Source organism: Oncorhynchus masou, chromosome 23 (genome assembly GCF_036934945.1).
Source record: "Oncorhynchus masou masou isolate Uvic2021 chromosome 23, UVic_Omas_1.1, whole genome shotgun sequence".
Classification (NCBI taxonomy): domain Eukaryota; kingdom Metazoa; phylum Chordata; class Actinopteri; order Salmoniformes; family Salmonidae; genus Oncorhynchus; species Oncorhynchus masou.
This window is the reverse complement of record NC_088234.1, coordinates 46,726,815-46,749,283: the sequence shown is the minus strand read 5'-3', so window position 1 is coordinate 46,749,283 and position 22,469 is coordinate 46,726,815. Positions and strand designations below refer to the sequence as shown.

Sequence of the window (22,469 nt, the reverse complement as noted above, 5' to 3'; positions counted from 1 at the left end):
TTCAAAATGTGTTTATTTTTGTCAACTATTCCTCCAAAGATAAACCATTTAGTATATTTGACTGAGAGCAACATCTTAATGTGTTATTGACAATATGTAGAGTTAATCAAGAAAAATGTATAGAAATAAGTTGCACGTTTTAGCGTCTCTATGGGAAGTGAGTCCAGTAGAAACATGTACAGAAATAGCAGTCTACGTTTGACAGTGACAAATACTCAACAAGACCAAGTTAACTGGTAAGAAAAAAAAAAAGATAGACGTCAACACTAGTCCCTAACCCAAAGTGCAGAGGGTGTGATAACCCCTGTGTTCGATCACATTAAAGCCCTACTCAAAGGTCCTTGACGCTACTTTAGTTTAGGTCTACTGTTGATTTATTGTCCCTCACGTATTCACAGTGGGAGCAAGACACACCCAAAAAGTGATTGTGGCATTCTGCATGACTGAACACATCATGCCTCACCCTGTCATGGTCCCCATAGAATTACAATGACAGCCAATGTTGCTGGTTTGAACCCGCTGAGCTAAAGCCTAGGTAACAGTTCAAAACGCAAATGTCTTCAGGCAAAGGTACTCATCACAGAACCATCTCCGCCATGTTGAATTAGACAGAATAACCTCACAACATAACACAATCTCATACTGTTGGGAACCTCCGCCCATGGAATCTATTTCACCGTGGTCATATTTTAACACGTGGGAAAGTAAAGCAGTAAGACTTCACTCTGGCTGCATTTAAGCAGATCTATATTATTTTTGAATTGGTCTTTTGGTCAATCAGATCAGATCTGTGGTGATTGGTCAAAAGATGTGATTGGTGGGAAAAGATCAGAATTGGGCTGCCCGTGTAAATGCAGCCTCTGAGTCCATGACACCCAGATAAACCCTGTATTATACAGTCAAGTCAATCTTACCACCTAGGACCAACGTTTCCCATTTGAACTGCCCCCTTTGGTGGCATTACTGCACCAGTTTACAGACAACACTGCCAGCCTGAGAAGAAAATGGCTATGCCACGCCGTAACATTCCATATAGTTTTACACATGTTACATTCTTTTATACAATATATTGGGTGTGGTAGAAAGTGCCTCATTACAATTCATAATACTGAATTTAAATCATTCTACCAACATTTGAAAATGATCTGACGTTCTTCCTGTAGACACTTTCAAACGAGTGTTTGACATACAACTGAGATGTACTGTAAACTAAGCTCTGTCATGTTTCATTTTCAGTTGTACAAATGCAAAACACCACGTGAATAACGTAAGAATTTTAAAAAAAACGATTGTCTTTTGATATAGTGAAGCATGTCCTCAAAGACGGAGTCATCAAGCTCCTGATATGCATGCAGTTCTCTTCAAAAGTTAATTAAACGGACAGATAGCCAGCCTGTGTGATCAATCTACTTCATCAACCCATTAGTATGACAAATCCCTCGGTGCCATAGCTGATGTGTGTAAAAGGTCTTTAGAAATCATTAGACCCAGCAGAGCTACACAGTTACTCAAACCGGGCCTGGTTCTGGATCAGTGCAGTTTGTCACCAGAAAAGTCCTTAGAATAACAAAATCATAGCAAAGACTTTGAAAACAAAACTAGTATGTGCATGCAGCATTGTAAAATGATGTCCAGTAACCTTCTATATTCGTTCCAATTGATCATGTCTCATGAAGAATACAGTGTTTCTTCCAGTTTCCTCCAAATGCATTGTGGGTGGGTTGAGGTCCTGGCACTCTGGTCGGTAGGGGTCCTGACATGGGCACGGGGTCCGTTTAGTCTCCATGGGAACAGTTGGATCAGCTGATGCAGCTCTGTCTCGGTCACAGAGAGGTGGGCTGGGCGGTAATGACATACAGTAGATGGAATGGATCGATACTGAACCTTAGTGGAGGGAAAACAACCTACACCTCTTAAAAACCCCAGCTCTAATGACTGATTTAACGTAATATTCCGATCTCTGTCAACAAAAATTTGGTCCAAAAGCATAATCAAATAAAATGAAATGTGGATATTACCAGTAATGTAGGACCACGCAGAAGTTAGTCATTTGTATAGTAAAATGGGAGACTGAGTATCCACTGTACTGTATAATTAGCCCTGGTGCATCCAGTGTCTGTGGTTTCTCGGGATAGAAGCATGCAACAGGTCTATCCCCTCATTATCTTTCTCCTCCCCACCATTTTCCAGTCATGGAGACCGGGCACACCAGTGGTCCTTGTGTATCGATCATCACGGATAGTCCAATCGTTTAAACCACCCTGTCCACCCCAACACCCTCTTGTGTCCCTCTCACTGTTTGACAGCCTGTCTGTAGCTGTGTCTCTGGGGCTCAGAGCGTTTGGTCTTGCTGCTCCTCCTGGTGCTGGAACTACTGCTGCTGGCCCCCCCCTTGGCACTGCTGGCCTGGCTGCTGCTGCTTCCCCCTCCCTGGTACTGCTGGCCTGGCTGCTGCTGCTGTGCTCCTCCCGCAGAGTGGGGCTGGAGTGGGCCCTCTGGAGACCCCCATCGTCAAAGAGGCGTGACTCGAACAGAGACAGATCCTCTTCCCCACTCCGGATCTTAGACCTCAGTAGCATTGCGTACGTCCCATAGCGAGTTTTCTGTGCCAGAGAGAACACTTGATGTCAAACAGGATTCGGCATTGCTGAGATCAGAGCCATTGTTTGGCAGTAAAGTTTGGCAATCTGTTCTGGATTCTGGCACCAAGCAAAAGCAATCAAGTTTCCATTCTGGCTGAACCTGGAATGGAATTGTCTTGAAACATTTGGCAGCCATTAAAATTCTTAATATCAAACAAACTCAGTCTGCCAAACTCAGCTTGACTATGGCTCTGGCTGCAACTATTCAGTTGTGACAACTATCAATCCCTGTCACTCGATTTAACCAGACAACAACTATCAATCGCTCCCTCACCTCAAACTCCAGGTACTCCTCACGTTGCTTGTGCTCTTCCAGATCACGAACTTTGGCCTTTTTGTCTGGAATCACAGCAGTTAGCTCGATCAGCTCAGAGGAGATGGTCCGGAAACGCGTCTCATGGGATTTCACTTGTTCCTCCTGTCAGTGCACAAGGCAAAGGAGGACCATGAACATAAGGCTACACCAAAGTCAGTTACTCACACAGAATTCTGATCAACATAGAAGCCTACTTACGCATTCGAGTTAGTTAAAAACAGAGAACTGCTATTTACAACACACACAAAAAGTATACAAGTTCCTACAATTTTGGGGGTTGATCTCTCTACAGTACAGATACTGGATGGCATGAGTGAGATTGGTCTGGGAACTAGTACTTGGAAGGACAGAGAGAGAAAGAGAAAGGGTCATGATGTGAGTGGAGGCCTCTGTGTACCTGAGACAGTTTGGTGTTGGAGCCTGGCAGCAGCGGGCGGCTGAATTTCTTCTGGGAGCCGATGGCAGCAGGGAAGGGTGGCGCTGAGAACATGGCTGAGACCACGTTGATACGGGTGATCCACGACTGCATCTGCTCTGCATTACTGAGATGGAGGACAACAGAGTTCAAATCTGGATATTGGCTATCAGAATAAAGGCCACAAATGATCAGCCCCAGAACACATGTAGACAGGCTTAGGGTCAGTTATCAATTGAAGAAGTGTGACACTTATTTTCAATTCGGATTTGTCTTATTAACTTCCTAAATAGAAATGGAATTCAGCCCAACACTGAAAGTGTATATCTAGAACATCATAGACAACGGTGTCCTCCAGGGACACAGAAGCATCATGATCCTCTACCTGAGCCTGGGGCTGTATGAGGGGCAATGCCCACTCTACACTCAATCACTACTGTTTTGGGGGCACTTAGCACAGCTTTAGTACAGAACAACCTTGTAGAAGGCAGAAAGAGTAACGACCAAGGCTAATACAGAGCACAAAATTGGGCCAGATAATTCCATACGATTAAGAATGTAGTTAAAGAGGTGGACTTGATGGAGATAAGAAATGGGTGGAGAAGGGTAGGGATGAGGAGTGGGTGGAGGATGAGGAGTCTCACGGTGCTTGGAAGAGGAACACTCGCCAGTCTGCAGTGCGCAGGTAGAACACGTTGGGCCTCTTGCTGTAGTCTGCTGCCCTCATGGCCAGAGAGTGGTGGATGGACACAGCGTTCTTCAGATCCTCTTCAGACAGCTGCTTATCTGGACGGTACTCTCCCTACGGACCAATCAGAGAGCGGAATGCTATTGCACACGTCCAATCAGAGACTGGGATATAAGGATGGTTGGGAGGGGTGTGGTTTGGTGTACCTTCTGCAGGTAAAGGACCAATCCCTTCAGCATGACATAAAACGTCTTCCACCCTCTCTTACCTCGAGGGGCTGAAAAACAGATAATGGAAACAAAGAAAATATCCACTCGGTATTTGCTGCTCCCAAGTGTGATTTTTAATCAAACTTACAAATAGTACAGCAATGTTTAGATTGACACGGTCAGATTTATCAGCAGTGAAGTGGAACAGATTATGGTTAACAGGTGAATGGTGACAGGGGAGGGTAAAGAGAACCTACTTCTTTTGCCGTCAGAGTCTGCGTGGACCTTCCGCACCAGGAAACCATTCTTATAGATCAGGGCGTCAGGATTCTGAACCACGCCTAGACCACTGCCGATTCGCTTCATGGTGTGAGAGGCGGAGTCGGTGCGCAAATCGGCCAACTCTGAAAAGGACTTGCGCAACTCCTCCTCGTCGCTATGGAGAGGACACAATTCAAACACAAAAAGTTACGTCCCTAATCAACAAAACCTGCTCGTCTCAAACTGTTTGAGGTCGTGTCCTCCAGTTCAGATCCAGTAGGAATTAATGAACGCTCAGTCCTAATAGGTTGGAGGTCAGAAGGCCATGTCTTTATCCACTCAGCATGCCACGCTTGTGAGAGCCTCTGGATTTCCGGGCCACTGGCTGTCTGTCACCCACGCTGAGAGGTCACATCCCATGATGCTCCCGCCGAGCAGCTTGGTTGCATCTTACTGGCCAATCACAGAGAAGGGTTCACCAAGTTTCTAACAACTGAAACCCTGCTCAAAAACCCTGCTCCTGAACACTGACAGAACTCACTTGGACAAGCATGAACGCTATGTCGAACATCTCATCCACTCACTTATCATTCAGATATCTATAATTCATTTCTTACATAAAAAAAAAAATGGTTGTGCTGCAAGAGGAACAATCCTGAGTGGTGAGTGACTCACTGTCTGTTAGATAACAGTATCCTGGCATCTCTTTGACTGACTGTGATGCCCTGTTCCCGTGAACTGAGGGGTCCGAGTGTTCGACGAGGCTATAAGAGAGAATCCTACAGTACTGACATTTGGGGAGGATGGTGTCTCCCCGCCCACTGAAGACACTGACTGAATGCAGATCTGTACACCAGTGGAACCTTGCAGCTGCTCCCATAAACATTCATTAATGTATGAGCTCGAAATTGCTGTTAGTCAGAGGGGGAGTGCTGCTGCGTCACACTGTCCTGACTGTACTGTCCACCTCCTCCGTCTCTCTGCGAGACACACTCGGATGTGTACATAAAGGCGCACGCACACACGCGTCGATCTTTAAGATGAAATCATCCACGGTCACAGAAGCCACACACATCTGTGGACACACAAACCAGAAACATGAACACAAACCACACATGCATGTGCATGCGGTTCAGTCGGACACTCTTCGGTGTGACGCATCCCAGGACCCATGGGGGATCGGTGTCTTAAACTCTGTCGCTCACCTCCGCTCTCTATCCATTTTTCTTTCACCATACCTCCTCCAAACCATAGCCTGCAGGTATCATGCATTATGATGCAGTTATAATGCATTGTAAGACTTGTCATAAGCATAACGTCTTATATAATCACCTCGTGATTTTTTTGACAGCCAATTTGAGCCAGTTGCAATATTAAATGCATAAAGATAACACAATAGGCCTTTTTGTTAGACAAAGGTTTATAAAATGCTTATAAACAAGTTATAAATTATACCCGCAGGTCAAATTTTAAGTGTTACAAAATTGCATCAATTTAGCTTTTTTTTTTAAAAGACAGAAACGAACCACTTGTGTTACAGCTGCTAATACATGTAGGTATATTCTGAACAGTGAACCGACCAGTCAGCACATACTGTACATCACAGCTCTCATCTGTTGCTAAGTAACTGCTGACCTCTCTGAATCCACAAGAGCAAGTAGTGGAGAAGAGAGGTTCAGAGGGAGAAAACAGGGAGGGGGGAGGCAAAAGTGAAATACAGAGCAGGAAAGAGGTCAGGGGAGAGAGGGGAGGCTACAGGCAGAAAAACGAGGATAGAGAGGGAGGCACATGGCGAGCGTTGGGATGTTGGGGCCGGGAAGATTAAAGCAGAGTGGTGCAGAGTGAAAGGGAATGTGAGAGAAGATGCTGCTCCCACTGCTCTCCTTCAGAGGCTGACTGTACCCCTAAAACTGTGTGTGCTGTATGTGTTTGCACTTTAGAATCAGAGTCAGACATTGACCCTGTAAATACGAAAGAGGAAAGTAGGGACGTGTATCCATGGCAACAACATCTGGAGAGCTTCCGTCTTAAATTAGGGGCTCAGGGCATCACAAAAGACTAGGTCCAGAATAGCAACCCTTGGTGCGCACACAGTCTGGCAAATGCTACAGGGGCACAGTTGGTCGTTGATTCTGTAGGGGGGGAAATTGCTTGTAGACTGATTTCAAGTAGATTTGCGGCTAATTACAATTTTAAAAAACATATGATACGCTGAGAGACTTTTTCAATCCAACACATTTTGTGACATTGAGAAAATGAATCCAACTACGATATGAATTCAGGAAACCTTAACAGCAGTTAATTGAATAAGGCAAGTGCACAAATAAAGTCAGACATGCGTATACAGTAACAGTCAAAAAAGTTTGGACACTGACTCATTCAATAGTGAAGAAATCAAAACTTTGAAATAACACACATGGAATCATCTAAAATAGATTTTGATTTGTTTAACGCTTTCTTGGTTACTACATGATTCCATGTGTTATTTCATAGTGTTGATGTCTTCATTATTATTCTTCAATGTAGAAAAGAGTCCAAATAAAAACCCTGGACTGAGTCGGTGTGACTGGTACTGTATGCCCATACTTTCATGAGAACAAACACATCCTTCTTATGCAAAGAGCACTTACATGGTCCACTGGAGCTTCTCGTTTCTAATGGAGTTGTACAAGGCCTAGAGAAAAAGACAAGACATAACAAACATCACACATATGAAAAACGTGTGTGTGTGTGTGTGTGTGTGTGAAATGTCTAATGAGTGTGGAGGGACCCTTGGTCATCCTGCTAATTGTGCGACAACAATCATTAGATGCCCTGAATGAAGCAGTTCACATTGATCATATTAGTCACACTGATCGAAACACAAGCCTGCTGCTTCGACCAAAGCAAACCACACAAAATGTACCCTGCATTTTCCAAGCTGTGCCTTTTTCTTGCGGGCCTGTGGGTGGTTCTGTCCATCCTGGGACCTTCCCAGCAGGTCAGGGAAGGACAAGGGTTTGAGGGAACGAGAGCGAGGGGCGCGGGGGTAGCGGAAAGGGTCCATCACTCGGAAGTCCCGGCGAACACGCACAGAGCAAAGAGAGCGGGAGCGATTCCGCCCATCAGAGTGGATGCTGTTTACACCAATCATGATAATGCACCAACAGGAGCAGTCGAGAGGAGAAGAGACGGTGGAGGGATGGATAAAGCCAGATAATCCTGGATCTCTCCTGTTGATCAAAGGCTCCACAGATTCTGTATATGGCCTCTTTCAAAGCTTAACACCGAAATGTAGAGATTCAGTTAAAAGGTCAAAAAAAAGAGAGCATGACAAAGAGGTGACTCTCAGAGGTGTCAGACAGAGAGGCAGACAGTCACTGTCACTGGTGACTGACAACAGGGGTTGCGGTCCGACGAATTGCGCTTCACTGGACGTTTGAGGAAACCACTGATGGAGGTTAACATGGGCCTCAAGCCCTCCGAAGGGACTTCAGTTCCTGCATAATGGATCCATATGCATTCATTATGCATGTATGGAGAAACAGTGGTGTGCAACTGCCACTTGCTGTGGCACCATTCTGCGTCAAGTCTATGAAGGTGGAAGTCTTTTTGGAAGGATGTCAAGCAGTTCCCAACATGCTATTCAAGAGCTGGTACATACATACATACATGCATACTGCTCCACCATACACTCCGTAACAACTAATGATACTCAAGAGAGTCACAAAAAAAAACACACACACGTAAACAACAACCCAGTTAACGAGGCCGAATGACGACTAGACGATCATAGCAACCATAAGACAGCAATGAGCAAGCAACGGAGTTCACCCACACATACATACACTACCAGCACACACCAAACCAGATAGAGCGGGTGGAGGGAAAGGACTCCACCCACTCACTCACAGGCAAGCTGTCGAAGAGAACCCTCAAACTGACGCCACCGCACATCCTATTGGAACTAACATGTATCCACGGCTTGACGCTACAGATGCTGGAGACAGACTACCCTGTTGCTCTCTAATAAATGAAAGGCTTTTGGCTTGATGAGGGACTGAACAGGTCCCCCCTCTCTCTCTTTGTTCTCTCTGTTCCTGGATCCTCGCCTCTTTACTGGTTTGTCTTCAAACTTGTAAATGGTTCTCACACATCCACTTATTTCTCCTTCGTATGCGTCAATCTCTTATTTCCCTCCGAAAAGCCCTTTATGAGAGTCGGGAGAGAAAATTGCATCTGTGCTTCACACTCCTTTCATCTCCCTCTTTTCAATAACTGTCGTTCTATTTCCCTGCGTGCTTCAGATGAAAAAACAGACTGAATCACAGTGACAAAAGGAAGCGGATGATGAGGACAGAGAGCTTGCTCTCTCTCTCTCTCTCTCTCTCTATGCGCATTTCTCGCCGGCTGAGCAGCAAATCCCGGTCCATGTTTCTGTTCAGATCCCTCCCTCCTTTTAGTGTCAATCATTTGCCTCCATATCACTGTTTTCTTAAAATGCAGGTCTTTTTCACACTCCATTTCCACCAGTCTAACATTGTAAAAGAAAGGAATGTGCAGTCCAGGGACAAGTATGAAACAATGGTGCCTTTCTACTATAGTAATTAATAGTCTTTGGAAGAAATCTGCCTTCCAGATACTGCTACCATTTTGTGGGCTGAAATATAGGCTATACAAAAAGGACAGAAAATGATCACCTATGGGATGAGCAATGTATAGAACATAATGTAAAACCATTAAACAGAAACTCCTTGCAAAACACACACACACACACACACCAAAATAATCAGAACTCCTGATTGAAAGGTAACATTTCCAGGTCACTGAGGAAAATAATCCTCTGGAAGGTAGCCTGTCAGAAAAAGATCTCTCAGTCTGGTCAGCCGACTGGGATGGTAGGGGGTTGACATGCATACAGAGGTGCTATTGCATCCAGCCCCAAATGAAAAGAGGAAGCGGTCTTAGAGGATGACGGGAGCTAAAAAACACAAAGGACTAAATCATGTTGACAGGGCTTTACTTTTTATCCGTACACAGTTTTTTGCCCGAGTCAAATTGCTCTGCATCAAATTGCCTTTAAAGCTTTGCATAGGATACCTAGCCTAGAGGGTAAGGTGGAGCCATTGCCATACTGCTTATACCGATCCAATCTTTTCAGATCTATATAACTGCATACAAGGTAGGGGCAGTGGTTGTTTTGGGATTGGGCAGATTCATTTTAAATAAACTGCCCTAAAATGTATCTGATCAATCTATCCCATTGAAGTGGATATTCCGTTTCCCACTATTGGGTCGGGACATATTTTAAAATGAAATTGATTGACCCACTATACTGTGCAGCAGTCTTCATCAACCTGGCCAAGGCGTTCGACTCTGTCAATCACCGTATTCTTATCGGCAGACTCAACAGCCTTGGTTTCTCTAATGACTGCCTCGCCTGATTCACTAACTACTTCTCAGTTCAGTGTGTCAAATCGGAGGGCCTGTTGTCCGGACCTCTGGCAGTCTATGGGGGTACCACCCGGTTCAATTCTTGGGCCGACTCTTTTCTCTGTATATATCGATGTCGCTCTTGCTGCGGGTGATTCTTTGATCCACCTCTACACAGACGACACTATTCTGTATACATCTGGCCCTTCTTTGGACACTGTGCAAACAAACCTCCAAACGAGCTTCAACGCCATACAACACTCCTTCCGTGGCCTCCAACTGCTTTTAAAATGCTAGTTAAACGAAATGCATGCCCTTCAACCGATCGCTGCCCGCACCTGCCCGCCCAGCATCATTACTCTGGACGGTTCTGACTTAGAATATGTGGACAACTACAAATACCTAGGTGTCTGGTTAGACTGTAAACTCTCCTTCCAGATTCACATTAAGCATCTCCAAAGTTAAATCTAGAAAGCCTCCTTCACTCATGCTGCCAAACATACCTTTGTAAAACTGACTATCCAACCGATCCTTGACTTGGGCAATGTCATTTACAAAATAGCCTCCAACACTCTACTCAGCAAATTGGATGTAGTCTATCACAGTGCTATCCGCTTTGTCACCAAAGCCCCATATAGTACCCACCACTGCGACCTGTATACTCCCGTTGGCGGGTCCTAGCTACATATTCGTTGCCAAATCCACTGGCTCCAGGTCATCTAAGTCTCTTCTAGGTAAAGCTCCGCCTTTTCTCAGCTCACTGGTCACCATAGCAACACCCACATGTAGCACATGCTCCAGCAGGTATATTTCTCTGGTCATCCCCAAAGCCAACACCTTCTTTGGCCACCTTTCCTTCCAGTTCTCTTCTGCCAACGACTGGAACAAATTGCAAAATTCACTGAAGTTGGAGACTTATATCGCCCTCACTAACTTTAAGCGTCAGCTGTCAGAGCAGCTTACTGATTGCTGCAGCTGTACACAGCCCATCTGTAAATAGCCCATCCAACTACCTACCTCAACCCCATATTTGTTTTTCTGCTCTTTGGCACACCACTACTTGCACAATCTACACATACATCACTCCAGTGTAAATTGCTAAATTGTAATTACTTCGCCACTATTGGCCTATTTATTGCCTTACTTCATTTGCACACACTGTATACAGATTTTTCTATTGTGTTATTGACTGTACGTTTGTTTATTCCATGTGTAAGTCTGTTGTTTTTGTCGCACTGCTTTGCTTAATCTTGGCCAGGTCGCAGTTGTAAATGAGAACATGTTCTCAACTGGCCTACCTGGTTAAATAAAGGTGAAATAAAATGAATCTCTATTCACAAAGTGAGCTCAATGAACACAGACTCATTTTGTCAATACACTCACTGTTTAGGTTTCCTATGACACTAACTGAACAGTGTGACATGCTGATTGTAGGAAGCAAAGTGAACCTCTCCACTGTAGTGAGTTCTGTTAATATGCGCCACAGCAACAGAGAACTATGCCCTTGACACCCAGAGAAAAAAAAGTAGAAATCTACACTTCGTTTTTTTACATTTTAGTCATTTAGCAGACACTCTTATCCAGAGCAACTTAGTGGTGAGTGAATATATTTTCATACACCACACTGTCTGCATTAGCATACCCTGCATAATCGCCACCCAACAGACACATTAACATTACTCACACTGTACACAAAATACTGACAAGGTTATGAAAAGATAGGATATGGAGAATAATATGGAAGAAAGGAGAGACAGAAAGGGAGGAAGCAGCGAGTGAGAAAGACAGAGTGATTTGTAACGCCTGTCTGATAATGCCATGACAAAACGCTCATCACAGCAGGCGGCACCATGTGACAGCCGAATTCCCATTTACTGAGAGGCCTGTCCTCCCTCTCACCCGTCACCAGTAATTTACCATATGAGCCCTGCCCCATTGACTACTGTACTGTAGCAGCCTCCTCTCTCTGCACCAATAGAACAGACAAACAGACGGTGGATTGCTGAGCCTTCCCTAATATTTCATCATTGTGATATCTCAGCTGTGATATGAATAGTTAACAGAGACTCTAAGGAGTAACAAAGCTTGGTCATCTCTGTGGGCAGCTGGGTTGAGCTCCCACAGAGGTAGGTGGAACAGAAAGGTAGGAACACAACACGTATCACAGACAGAGAGCAAAGGAGCCATTAGGGAGAGAGAAAAATATATACTTCATACATGAAATGGAGAAACGAGGGAAGAACAGAAGCAGGCAGATGGAAAATGTTCTGCCATGCGGTGATATGATTTGTAACAGAATGAGTAAGAGAAACTGAAAAACACAGGAAGGAGGGAGGGAGGGAGATGAAAACCAGGGAGTAGGAGGTGATGCTGCTCACAGGAGCGAGGCAGAGAGTGAGAGGGTGGAAGGTAGAACATGTTGACTCGCTCTCTCTGATCTTCACAACATGGTGCTGTTAACAACAGCTCAGAGGTGGTCAACAGATCCCATTCAAATCCTTTATAATAGACAGAAAGCCCTTTCCACTACAACAGGGAGAAACTACGTAATGCTGGATCACGCATGTAAAAGAACACATTGGAGGGTGAGAAACATTACGTCTCTGACAGCTTTCAGGACATGCATCTCTCGATATCGTCTGAGCAGGTTTGCCAGTCAGTGGCGTAAGTTACTCTGATGTCAACCAACAATCGGGGGGGAGAAAAAACAAAGTTCTCAAGACTGACTGAAACCAGATCATGGATATCAAGAGATCATGTGGTCAAATTGAGGTCCTGCAGCTAAACCAAGGATCCCACTGTGTGCACGCACGTGTGTGTGTACGCACGTGTGTGTGTACGCACGTGTGTGTACGCACGTGTGTGTACGCACGTGTGTGTGTGTGTACGCACGTGTGTGTGTATGTACGCACGTGTGTGTGCACACGTGTGCGTGCGTGTGTGCGTGCGTGTGTGCACGTGTGCGCGTGCAAGTGCGCGTGCAAGTGCGCGTGCAAGTGCGCGTGCAAGTGCGCGTGCAAGTGCGCGTGCAAGTGCGCGTGCAAGTGCGCGTGCAAGTGCGCGTGCAAGTGCGCGTGCAAGTGCGCGTGCAAGTGCGCGTGCAAGTGCGCGTGCGCGCCTGGTTCCACACATCTAGCTATATTAGTTTCTACTGTATATTTGAACTAATTCAACAGACCTTGAGCAGTTCTCTAGGAAAATCTTTTCCATCATTTAGTCCTTCCAAGTTGCTGATGAACTGCAGAATGGACATCTTTTTGCCAATATTCTGAGGAAGGAAAAATAAGCACCTTTACTCACACTGTCTGCTTAAGGACCCCTCGAAGGAAAACTTTAGGTCTGTATTGATGTTTTATAGCATATAGGTTACATATCTATAAGCTATAACCAGGGCCCAGTGGTCTTCCTGCTCAAGGCAATGGTCTATATTTTCAACCAGAAAACTACCAACTCTTTACCAACATTCCCTCCACAGCTCTCTAGCCCCTGGCTCACCCACAGTTACTCACGTGGCCATGCAGGTCTGTATTGAGCAGCATCAGGGCACAGGTCAGAGTGTGGACACTGTCTGGAACAGGGAGAAAGAGCGAGAGATGTTTCAGTGTGTTCAAATGCAATATCAGCGTAAGAGTGCCCCACAGTGGCACACAGTATATGGATAATATGTGTTCTTTAATAACCTTAAAACTGTAACAACTTGAACAAAATAATGTGTGTGTGGACATATATGTACACATATATACACACACAAAAACACATGTACACGTGCGTGCGCACACATTCAACCGGTCTAACCTTCAGAAGGTATTGCATTTGGGTTGCATTGTAGATATCTCCTAGAGAAGTGGGCCAGCACTCGCTCCCTCTCTTGTGTCTCTCCCATGAGGGCAAACTCCCTCAGGAAGGCTCTGTGGAAGACATATAGCATTGTGAGTGTTCACTATTCAAATAAAGAAAAATAAATAAATCACTTGGACATTATGCTACATATTCTGACCATTTCCACTGAAAGAGATCTCACCGTATTGCCTGGTCAATAGTAAGGCCTGAGAAGTTGAAGTAACTGAGATATTCCTCTGCCACCATCCGACTAAACTCATTACTGCAGAATGACAAGATACAGACAATTAGACCGGTCAAACCAAAGATAGCAAAAGTATTTTACTGTACCTACAGTTGAAGTCGGAAGTTCACATACACCTTAGCCAAATACATTTAAACACAGTTCTTCACAATTCCTGACATTTAATCCTACTAAAAAAATCCCTGTCTTAGGTCAGTTAGGATCACCACTTAATTTTAATGTGAAATGTCAGAATAATAGAGAATTATTTATCATAGCTTTTATTTCTTTCATCACATTCCCAGTGGGTCAGAAGTTTACATGTACTCAATTAGTATTTGGTAGCATTGCCTTTCAATTTTTTAACTTGGGTCAAACATTTCAGGTAGCCTTCCACAAGCTTCCCACAATAAGTTGGGTGAATTTTGGCCCATTCCTCCTGACAGAGCGTGTGTAACTGAGTCAGGTTTGTAGGCCTCCTTGCTCGCACACAATTTCAGTTCTGCCCACACATTTTCTATGGGATTGAGGTCAGGGCTTTGTAATGGCCACTCCAATACCTTGACTTTGTTGTCCTTAAGCCATTTTGCCAAGCATACTTTGGAAGTATGCTTGGGGTCATTGTCCATTTGGAAGACCCATTTGCGACCAAGCTTTAACTTCCTGACTGATGTCTTGAGATGTTGCTTCAATATATCCACATCCTTTTCCATCCTCTATTTTGTGAAGTGCATCAGTCCCTCCTGCAGCAAAGCACCCCCACAACATGATGCTGCCACCCCCGTGCTTCACGGTTGGGATGGGGTTCTTCGGCTTACAAGCCTCCCCCTTTCCTCCAAACATAACGATGGTCATTATGGCCAAACAGTTACATTTTTGTTTCATCAGACCAGAGGACATTTCTCCAAAAAGTACGCCCTTTGTCCCCATGTGCAGTTGCAAACCGTTGTCTGATTTTTTTATGGCAGTTTTGAGGCATTGGCTTCTTCCGTGCTGAGTGGCCTTTAAAAGGTTATGTCGATATAGGACTCGTTTTACTGTGAATATAGACACTTTTGTACCGTTTCCTCCAGCATCTTCACAAGGTCCTTTGCTATTGTTCTGCGATTGATTTGCACTTTTCTCACCAAAGTACGTTCATCTCTAGGAGACAGAATGCGTCTCCTTCTTGAGCGGTATGACAGCTGCATGGTCCCATGATGTTATACTTGCGTACTATTGTTTGTACAGACAAACATGGTACCTTCAGGTGTTTGGAAATTAGTCACAAGGATGAACCAGACTTGGAGGTCTACAATGTTTTTAAGAGGTCTTGGCTGGTTTCTTTTGATTTTTACATGATGTCAAGCAAAGAGGCACTGCGTTTGAAGGTAGGCCTTGAAATACATCCACAGATACACATCCAATTGACTCAAATTATGTAAATTAGCCTATCAGAAGCTTCTGAAGCCATGACATCATTTTCTGGAATTTTCCAAGCTGTTTAAAGGCTCAGTTAACTTAGTGTATGTAAACCTCTCACCCACTGGAATTGTGATACAGTGAATAATAAGTGAAATAATCTGTCTGTAAACAATAGTTGGAAAAACGACTTGTGTCATGAACAAAGTAGATGTCCTAACCGACTTGACAAAACTATAGTTTGTTAACAAGAAATTTGTGGAGTGGTTGAAAAACGAGTTTTAATGACTTCAACCTCAGTGTATGTAAACTTCCGACTTCAACTGTATATATTGTATTAAGCAACACACAAGAATACGCACCACACACACACAATGGTGGAAAAGGTACCCAATTGTCATACTTGAGTAAAAAAATAAAAGATACCTTATTAGAAAATTACTCAAGTGAAAGTCACCCAGTAAAATACTACTTGAGTAAAAGTATTTGGTTTTAAATATACTTATGTATCAAAAGTAAATTTCTAATTCCTTATACTAAGCAAACCAGGCAGCAGAATTCTTGTTTTTATTTATTTAATCGATAGTCAGGGGGACACTCCAACAATTTGCAAATGACGCATGTGTGTTTAGTGAGTCTGCCATATCAGAGGCAGTAGGGATGACCAGGGTTGTTCTCTTGATAAGTGCGTGAATTAGACCAATTTTCTGTCCTGCTAAGCATTCGAAATGTACCGAGTACTTTTTGATGTCAAGCAAGTGTTCCTGCTAATATTTTTCAGCACGGAGCAAATTTCAGGTCTGCTGAGCGCAAACTTGAACCTTGTGAAACTTCTGTGTAACTTCCGGCGCGCGTTTACTGTGAACACAGACTGTACCTGCTTTAATTTACTGTTTAACAGCGGCCAAGTAGGCTACTGTGGCCTACCATAAAAAAAACTATGGAGAAAATGTATCACATAACATTTTAATATGGAAATAGTTGTTTTATAATTCAGTCTACAGTAGCAGCCAATGTGTGGTGTTCAATGTCGGCCTACATTGACATTAACCTGTTTATCCACTTGTCCTTCAGACAAGGAGGTGACTAAACATTTTGTCATCTTGTTTGATGCAAGAAACCACTTTACAAAATAAAATGCATTATTATTCCAATTCCATTATTACAGAGAATAAGACAAAAGTGCACACAAGGCTCCATGCAATCCAGTTCACAGTGAATTCCATATGGATTTGTGTCAATGAGTGATTTGCCTACAGGCCTACTGCAGCTCTGATTGGTTATGGCGCACCAGTCTGTAGAGTAGGGCCCCGAGTCGCAACAGAATCCTGCTACGATGCAGTCTGCCAACAACAAAATCTCTTGCACAACAAAATATTTAGCATAGTTAGTCTTGTTTTCATGCATGTTATATTGAAAGTGTATTAATCTGGAGACTGGCTGGGCCACTCCAGGACCATGCTTCTTACGAAGCCACTCCGTTGCCCTGGCGGTGTGTTTGGGATCATTGTCATGCTGAAAGACCCAGCCACGTTTCATCTTCAATGCCCTTGCTGATGGAAGGAGGTTTTCACTCAAAATCTCACGATACATGGCCCCATTCATTCTTTCCTTTACATGGATCAGTCGTCCTGGTCCCTTTGCTTTGCTTGTTTGTAGGTGACCAAATACTTATTTTCCACCATAATTTATAAATAAATTCATTAAAAATCCTACAATGTGATTTTCTGGATTTTTTTCTCTCATTTTGTCTGTCATAGTTGAAGTGTACCTATGATGAAATTACAGGCCTCTCATCTTTTTAAGTGGGAGAACTTGCACAATTGGTGGCTGACTAAATACTTTTTAGCCCCACTTCTATTCTACTGTATTTCAGTCAGCAGCACTCCGACACCACCCGATGTTACAGGAAGGCCATAAAGATCATCAAGGACAACAACCACCCGAGCCACTGCCTGTTCACCCTGCTATCATCCAGAAGGCGAGGTCAGTACAGGTGCATCAAAGCTGGGACCGAGAGACTGAAAAACAGCTTCTATCTCAAGGCCATCAGACTGTTAAACAGCCACCACTAACATTGAGTGGCTGCTGCCAACACACTGACTCAACTCCAGCCACTTTAATAATGGGAATTGATGGGACATGTAAAATATATCACTAGCCACTTTAAACAATGCTACCTAATATAATGTTTACATACCCAACATTATTCATCTCATATGTATACGTATATACTGTACTCTATATCATCTACTGCATCCTTATGTAATACATGTATCACTAGCCACTTTAACTATGCCACTTTGTTTACATACTAATCTCATGTATATACTGTACTCGATACCATCTACTGTATCTTGCCTATGCTGCTCTGTATCATCACTCATTCATATATCTCTATGTACATATTCTTTATCCCCTTACACTGTGTATAAGACAGTAGTTTTGGAATTGTTAGTTAGATTACTTGTTGGTTATTACTGCATTGTCGGAACTAGAAGCACAAGCATTTCGCTACACTCGCATTAACATCTGCTAACCATGTGTATGTGACAAATAAAATTTGATTTGTCCTAATAGTTACATATTTCTTAATTCCATTCTTTTAGATGTGTGTATTGTTAGATACTACTGCCCTGTTAAGAGCTAGAAACACAAGCATTTTGCTCCACCCGCAATAACATCTGCTAAATTTGTGACCAATTAAATGTTATTTTAAAGTATTTTCACACCACCGCGTGCACACACACAAAAAATGTTGTATTCCAGTAAACTCACTTCTTGCTGAGGTGCCTGGCCACGTCAGACTTCCTGAAGCCATCCAGGTTGAACAGGCGTTTGGCCAGGCGCTTGGCAGCCTGCAGGTCAGCCTTGTTGCCGTTGGACAGGGACTCGTTGCTGCCCAGGGCCAAGTGCTCGCCCACGTCCTGCTGTGGGAACAGGTCTGGAGCCCGGTGGCCTGGCTTCTCCCTGACAGATGACAAGAGGAGAGGAGGGATGACTCACATGAGGCTGTTCTAGCCCTATTATAAAACCGGTAGCTAGGTAACAATCGATTATACGGGACAGGTTTGGGTCTGTCTCAAATTCTGTATTACCTTTTGCCAAATGTATAATAATAAAACTGTCGGTGCCAAACTGTCTTGGCAGATAGTAAAGAAGACGGTTGGCACTGGCAGGTGCCATATTTATAAAATCAGTTGACTAGCAGGTGCCAAGGTTATTGTCATGGGAAATGGGCACACAGCCCTTCCATACTTGGCAGGATATAGCCAATTGTAACAGAACCACTATTCCAAGCATGTAGCTGTACTATAACCATACAAGCCTTTCAACATGCACTACACCGAGATGAACTCTGTATTAAATCCATGGTCTCCAAGGGAAACACCCGTCGATTTTCTCCATTGCTCCGCGTTGCTGTCACTCATAACACGCAGCTGGATTTGTTTATTTCCAGCCCCTCCAGCTTCAGGCTCTTATTAATAGTATAGTATTAGCATGTCTATTCACAGTAGTATCTAAACAGTCCCACAGGTCTCTCTCCATTTTTGAACATCATCAAAAGGGTTCTGTGCATGAATGTTCTTCTGCAGCTCATAACATGCGTGGATTGCAAATGATTATGACCTACTATACTGTTATTAATCAAATGGAGCGACAAAAAGAAAAAAAGTTAACAGAAAATGTCAGTTATTTTGGTTGTATCTCAAAGGATGATCCATCTATTGCACTTCTGAAATGTTAAACGGGCTGGAGAATTTCTAGAATAAAGATCATGCACAGTGCTTAACTAATAAGCTCTTCCCTAGTGGAGAATCTGTATGCAATGATATGAGTCATGTATGGAATGGATAAATCACCATGTCAATTCATTCTTCAAATTTGAAATACTCTATAAAGAGAGAGTTTCAAAAATTGTTAAACATTTCCATTTGCGTCTACAAACTACACCCACGATAGTCACAAAGCAAATTGACTAAAGTTAGACTTGTGTCTCTGCAGACATTTGAGAAAATACAAAATCAGAGCTCATTTAAGAGCTTGAATGGAACTGTCAGCAAGTCCTTCCTACAACAACATGGTAGAGAGTTGCAGCCATTCGTCGCAGAAATGCCCATGCATTTACAGTGGGTGAATCCCCATCTAGATAAGATGAAGTCATCTGCCCTACCGAATTAACAGCATGGTCCATTGATTAGTAGTCCACTTTGCTTTAAACCAAGTGAGTTCCTCCTCAAACGCATGACTCCTTTCAGACCTCCACAGCAAGGTAGCAACCCATCTCAGGATATAGAACACCCCTGTTTATTGGTTGTGTTTGGTTTATCCCACCGGCCCTTTGGGTCACCCCCTCTGACAGAATGGTCCACCACAAAGGAGGTGGGTGGGGAGATAAGTAACAGGGGGCTGAGTTTGTTTATTCTTAAAACAATGGGTTTATGATCCACTCCTCCACAGAAAGGGAGAGAGAAAGACTCCCAGACTTATTTTCCAGGGTGTGGTGAGGGAGACTGTTCTTTTGGGATGCTAGCAGGAGTGGCCAGTGGATATTTCATTCAACAGCGTCCATGGAGCTCTATAGAAAAGTCTCAACATTTAAAACCAGACCTCCAGCCTTTATATTGGCAGGTTATGTCCTTAACTTTACAGTCAAATGTAAAGTTGGTTGTAAAGTTATACACATGGTCTCTATCGCAAACCGACATCTTATGTCCCCAAAACAGCAGTCTCATAAACTGGTTGTGCTGCAACACACACACACACACACACACACACACACACACACACACACAGTGCTCAGTCTTGCCTTTGTTGACAAGGGCTGACAACATATCACCACTGAGAAGAAACCCTCCAACTAAGACGGACAGACAAAGCTCCAGGTGAAGCTATGACATCTAAAAGGTAACCAAAGTAAGCTGAACAATGGGAGTTACATGTTCTCTGATATATTTGCTCTTTGACTCAGGCTATGCTATAGAACAGAGCAGCAACAGGAGTGATGAGTGTATGTGGCTACTGAATAAGTTAGTATTCTTCCACGCATGTTACAACATACACACACACACACACACACATTTCCCCCCCAACAGGCACAAAGTTGTTTGTGGAAGTTATTAGGCCTACTTGAAGGAATCACATTGCTTCCCCTGTTAGGAAATATCTTAGAGCTTTTATCCCAGTTCCCATCTGTGCTATGAATTATTAACTGTTTTAGCTCTTGCTGTACAGATAGTTCAGAGCCAAAGCACCCTGGAAAAATCAGATGAGTCACGTCAAGGGGTTTCACTCAACACATTTCTAAATAAACCAAAAATATACACCCTAATCAAGAATTCAATTTCGCATTCTACACAGAGCAAGAATCTAGGCGCTACAGTTTATATACAGAGGCAATAAACAGGAATCTATGTTGCGGATTCAGTTGACGAGTCTCAGGTCAGGAAATGGCAAAATAGCTGAAATTATTGGACAAAGAACACATGGTCCATGAACAACGTAACATTCTAGAACTTCTTTGGTTCTAGGTTATTATAGTAACTGAAGAACCCCCCCTCCTAGGTGAAGCCAAGTCTGCGAGCTGATCACTGTAGGTGAGCCTCTGTCGTGGGGACCAGAGCCAACAGGTTTAATCACGCCATCAATAACACCATGAAGTGCCACATAGCTCCTTGGAACACACACTGTCACGCTCACCCTGTACATCAATGTAATGTACATCACCCATTTCTTACCAGACACTGTATAACACTGTCCAGCCAGCTAGGAGTCACAGAAACACAGATAATCAGCTCACATTGACTTCATAACATTAGACCATTCGTAACTAAATGTTAAAAACACATAGTCAACCTCTGCTGTCCATAACACTGTCGAGGTCCACACACCTCTGACAGACAGACGGATGTAGGTATGGTACCGTGGGGAACTCACCGGTAGATGGCTGGATAGGGGGCATACAGGTACCCGTCTTCCAAAGCCCCGCCCCCCCAGCAGAGCAAATAGCGTGCCATGTTGTCCCCAGAGCCCTGCCCCTTTCACACCCAAAAACGGCACTCTGCGGTGAGGTAACCCTGCCAGTCAACAGTCTATCCCACTGACCACATGGAATCTCCAGCCACACGCCCGACACTGCTCCCAGCCTGAGCCTAGCAGAGCCTCATGGTGCATTTCACAATATGTTATCTTCCATTTCCCCTCCTTGGTGTCTGGATACTCGCTCTGCCTTATTTGGCGCCCTAATCTGTTGCAGTTACCCTGTTGCTGTCCTCCCCTGCTGTCCCGTCTCTCTTTAACTCTCTCGCTGGCTCGGTCAGTTCCTCCCTCTCTGGCTCCCTGTAGCAAAGATGGTGGATAAATGAAGATAGAAACTCTGTGGCCTGAGTGAACTAAACCACCACAAAGTTTCATACTGTACTGTCTTTGCTTAGTCCATTGTTTTTTTTGTTGTTTTTTTAAGGTCAGTTCCGGTCTACTTAACTGGGTGTGAATGAAATAGCAGCTGGATCTGGTCTCCTTAGTACATTGAATTTCATTGAACCAGAAAAAAAACAGAGTGGGGTGTCTCGCTTCCTCTTCCGTCTCTGCCTGTAGCTCTCAATCTGAAGTATCCAAGCCAGTGTGGACACAGTATGTGGTAATAATTTGGCAGGATCTTTGTTGAACTCAAAGTTACTCGGTCACTCTGTCTTTCACTGCCTTGTCTCTCAGTCAGTATCCATCGTGTGCCGCTCTCTGCGGATGGCTCATCAGCTGGGCTATTTTCCGCTGCTGGAGAAAGCATGCATTTCCTCTCGCCATGGCTGCAATCCTACCTCCTTTCCCCTCTCTCTTCTCTTCCTCTCTTTGTCTCCCCTTACCTCCCCTCCCACTTTCTATGTTTCTAACCTATTTTCTGATTTCACATCTGTCAGCTCCTATTGCTCTAAACAAATACACATGTAGCCCATCGGATTTAAATCCCAGTACAGTTTCAGTAAAAAGACAAGTGTGTCCGTGTTGCAGTAAAGCCAAACAAACAGAAATGAAAGATAATCAAAGTAGCATACAATGACATCA

At 43.9% G+C, this 22,469-nt stretch overlaps 1 protein-coding gene across 2 annotated transcripts; it reads right to left on the bottom strand.

Annotated features, from left to right (window-relative positions):
- Nucleotides 1-640: 640 nt before the first annotated feature.
- psda (pleckstrin and Sec7 domain containing a) lies at nt 641-22,230 on the bottom strand. 2 transcript variants are annotated; one of them, XM_064932269.1, is made up of 13 exons: nt 21,345-22,230; nt 18,186-18,377; nt 13,965-14,045; nt 13,739-13,851; nt 13,453-13,511; nt 13,122-13,211; nt 7,162-7,205; nt 4,528-4,706; nt 4,268-4,338; nt 4,018-4,175; nt 3,356-3,500; nt 2,917-3,060; nt 641-2,603 (listed from the first exon to the last, which is right to left on the bottom strand). In XM_064932269.1, exons 1-13 carry the CDS (start codon nt 21,422-21,424, stop codon nt 2,151-2,153), a joined length of 1,809 nt encoding a protein of 602 aa, XP_064788341.1. In that variant the 5' UTR covers nt 21,425-22,230; the 3' UTR covers nt 641-2,150. The 2 variants fall into 2 exon arrangements, with proteins under 2 accessions (XP_064788341.1, XP_064788342.1); XM_064932270.1 differs by lacking the exons at nt 13,122-13,211; nt 13,453-13,511; nt 13,739-13,851; ... (1 more) ...; nt 18,186-18,377; nt 21,345-22,230 and adding an exon at nt 7,437-8,860.
- Nucleotides 22,231-22,469: the final 239 nt, after the last annotated feature.

Bases quoted from the DNA above. Each gene is read 5' to 3' on its own strand.
- psda (XM_064932269.1), bottom strand. From the start codon at position 21,424: ATGGCACGCTATTTGCTCTGCTGGGGGGGCGGGGCTTTGGAAGACGGG. The intron at 14,046-18,185 runs GTGAGTTTACTG...GTCATTCTGCAG, and splicing joins GCCAGGCACCTCAGCAAGAA to TAATGAGTTTAGTCGGATGG. The intron at 7,206-13,121 runs GTCTGTTGAATT...CTTTTTCTCTAG, and splicing joins TTCCTAGAGAACTGCTCAAG to GCCTTGTACAACTCCATTAG.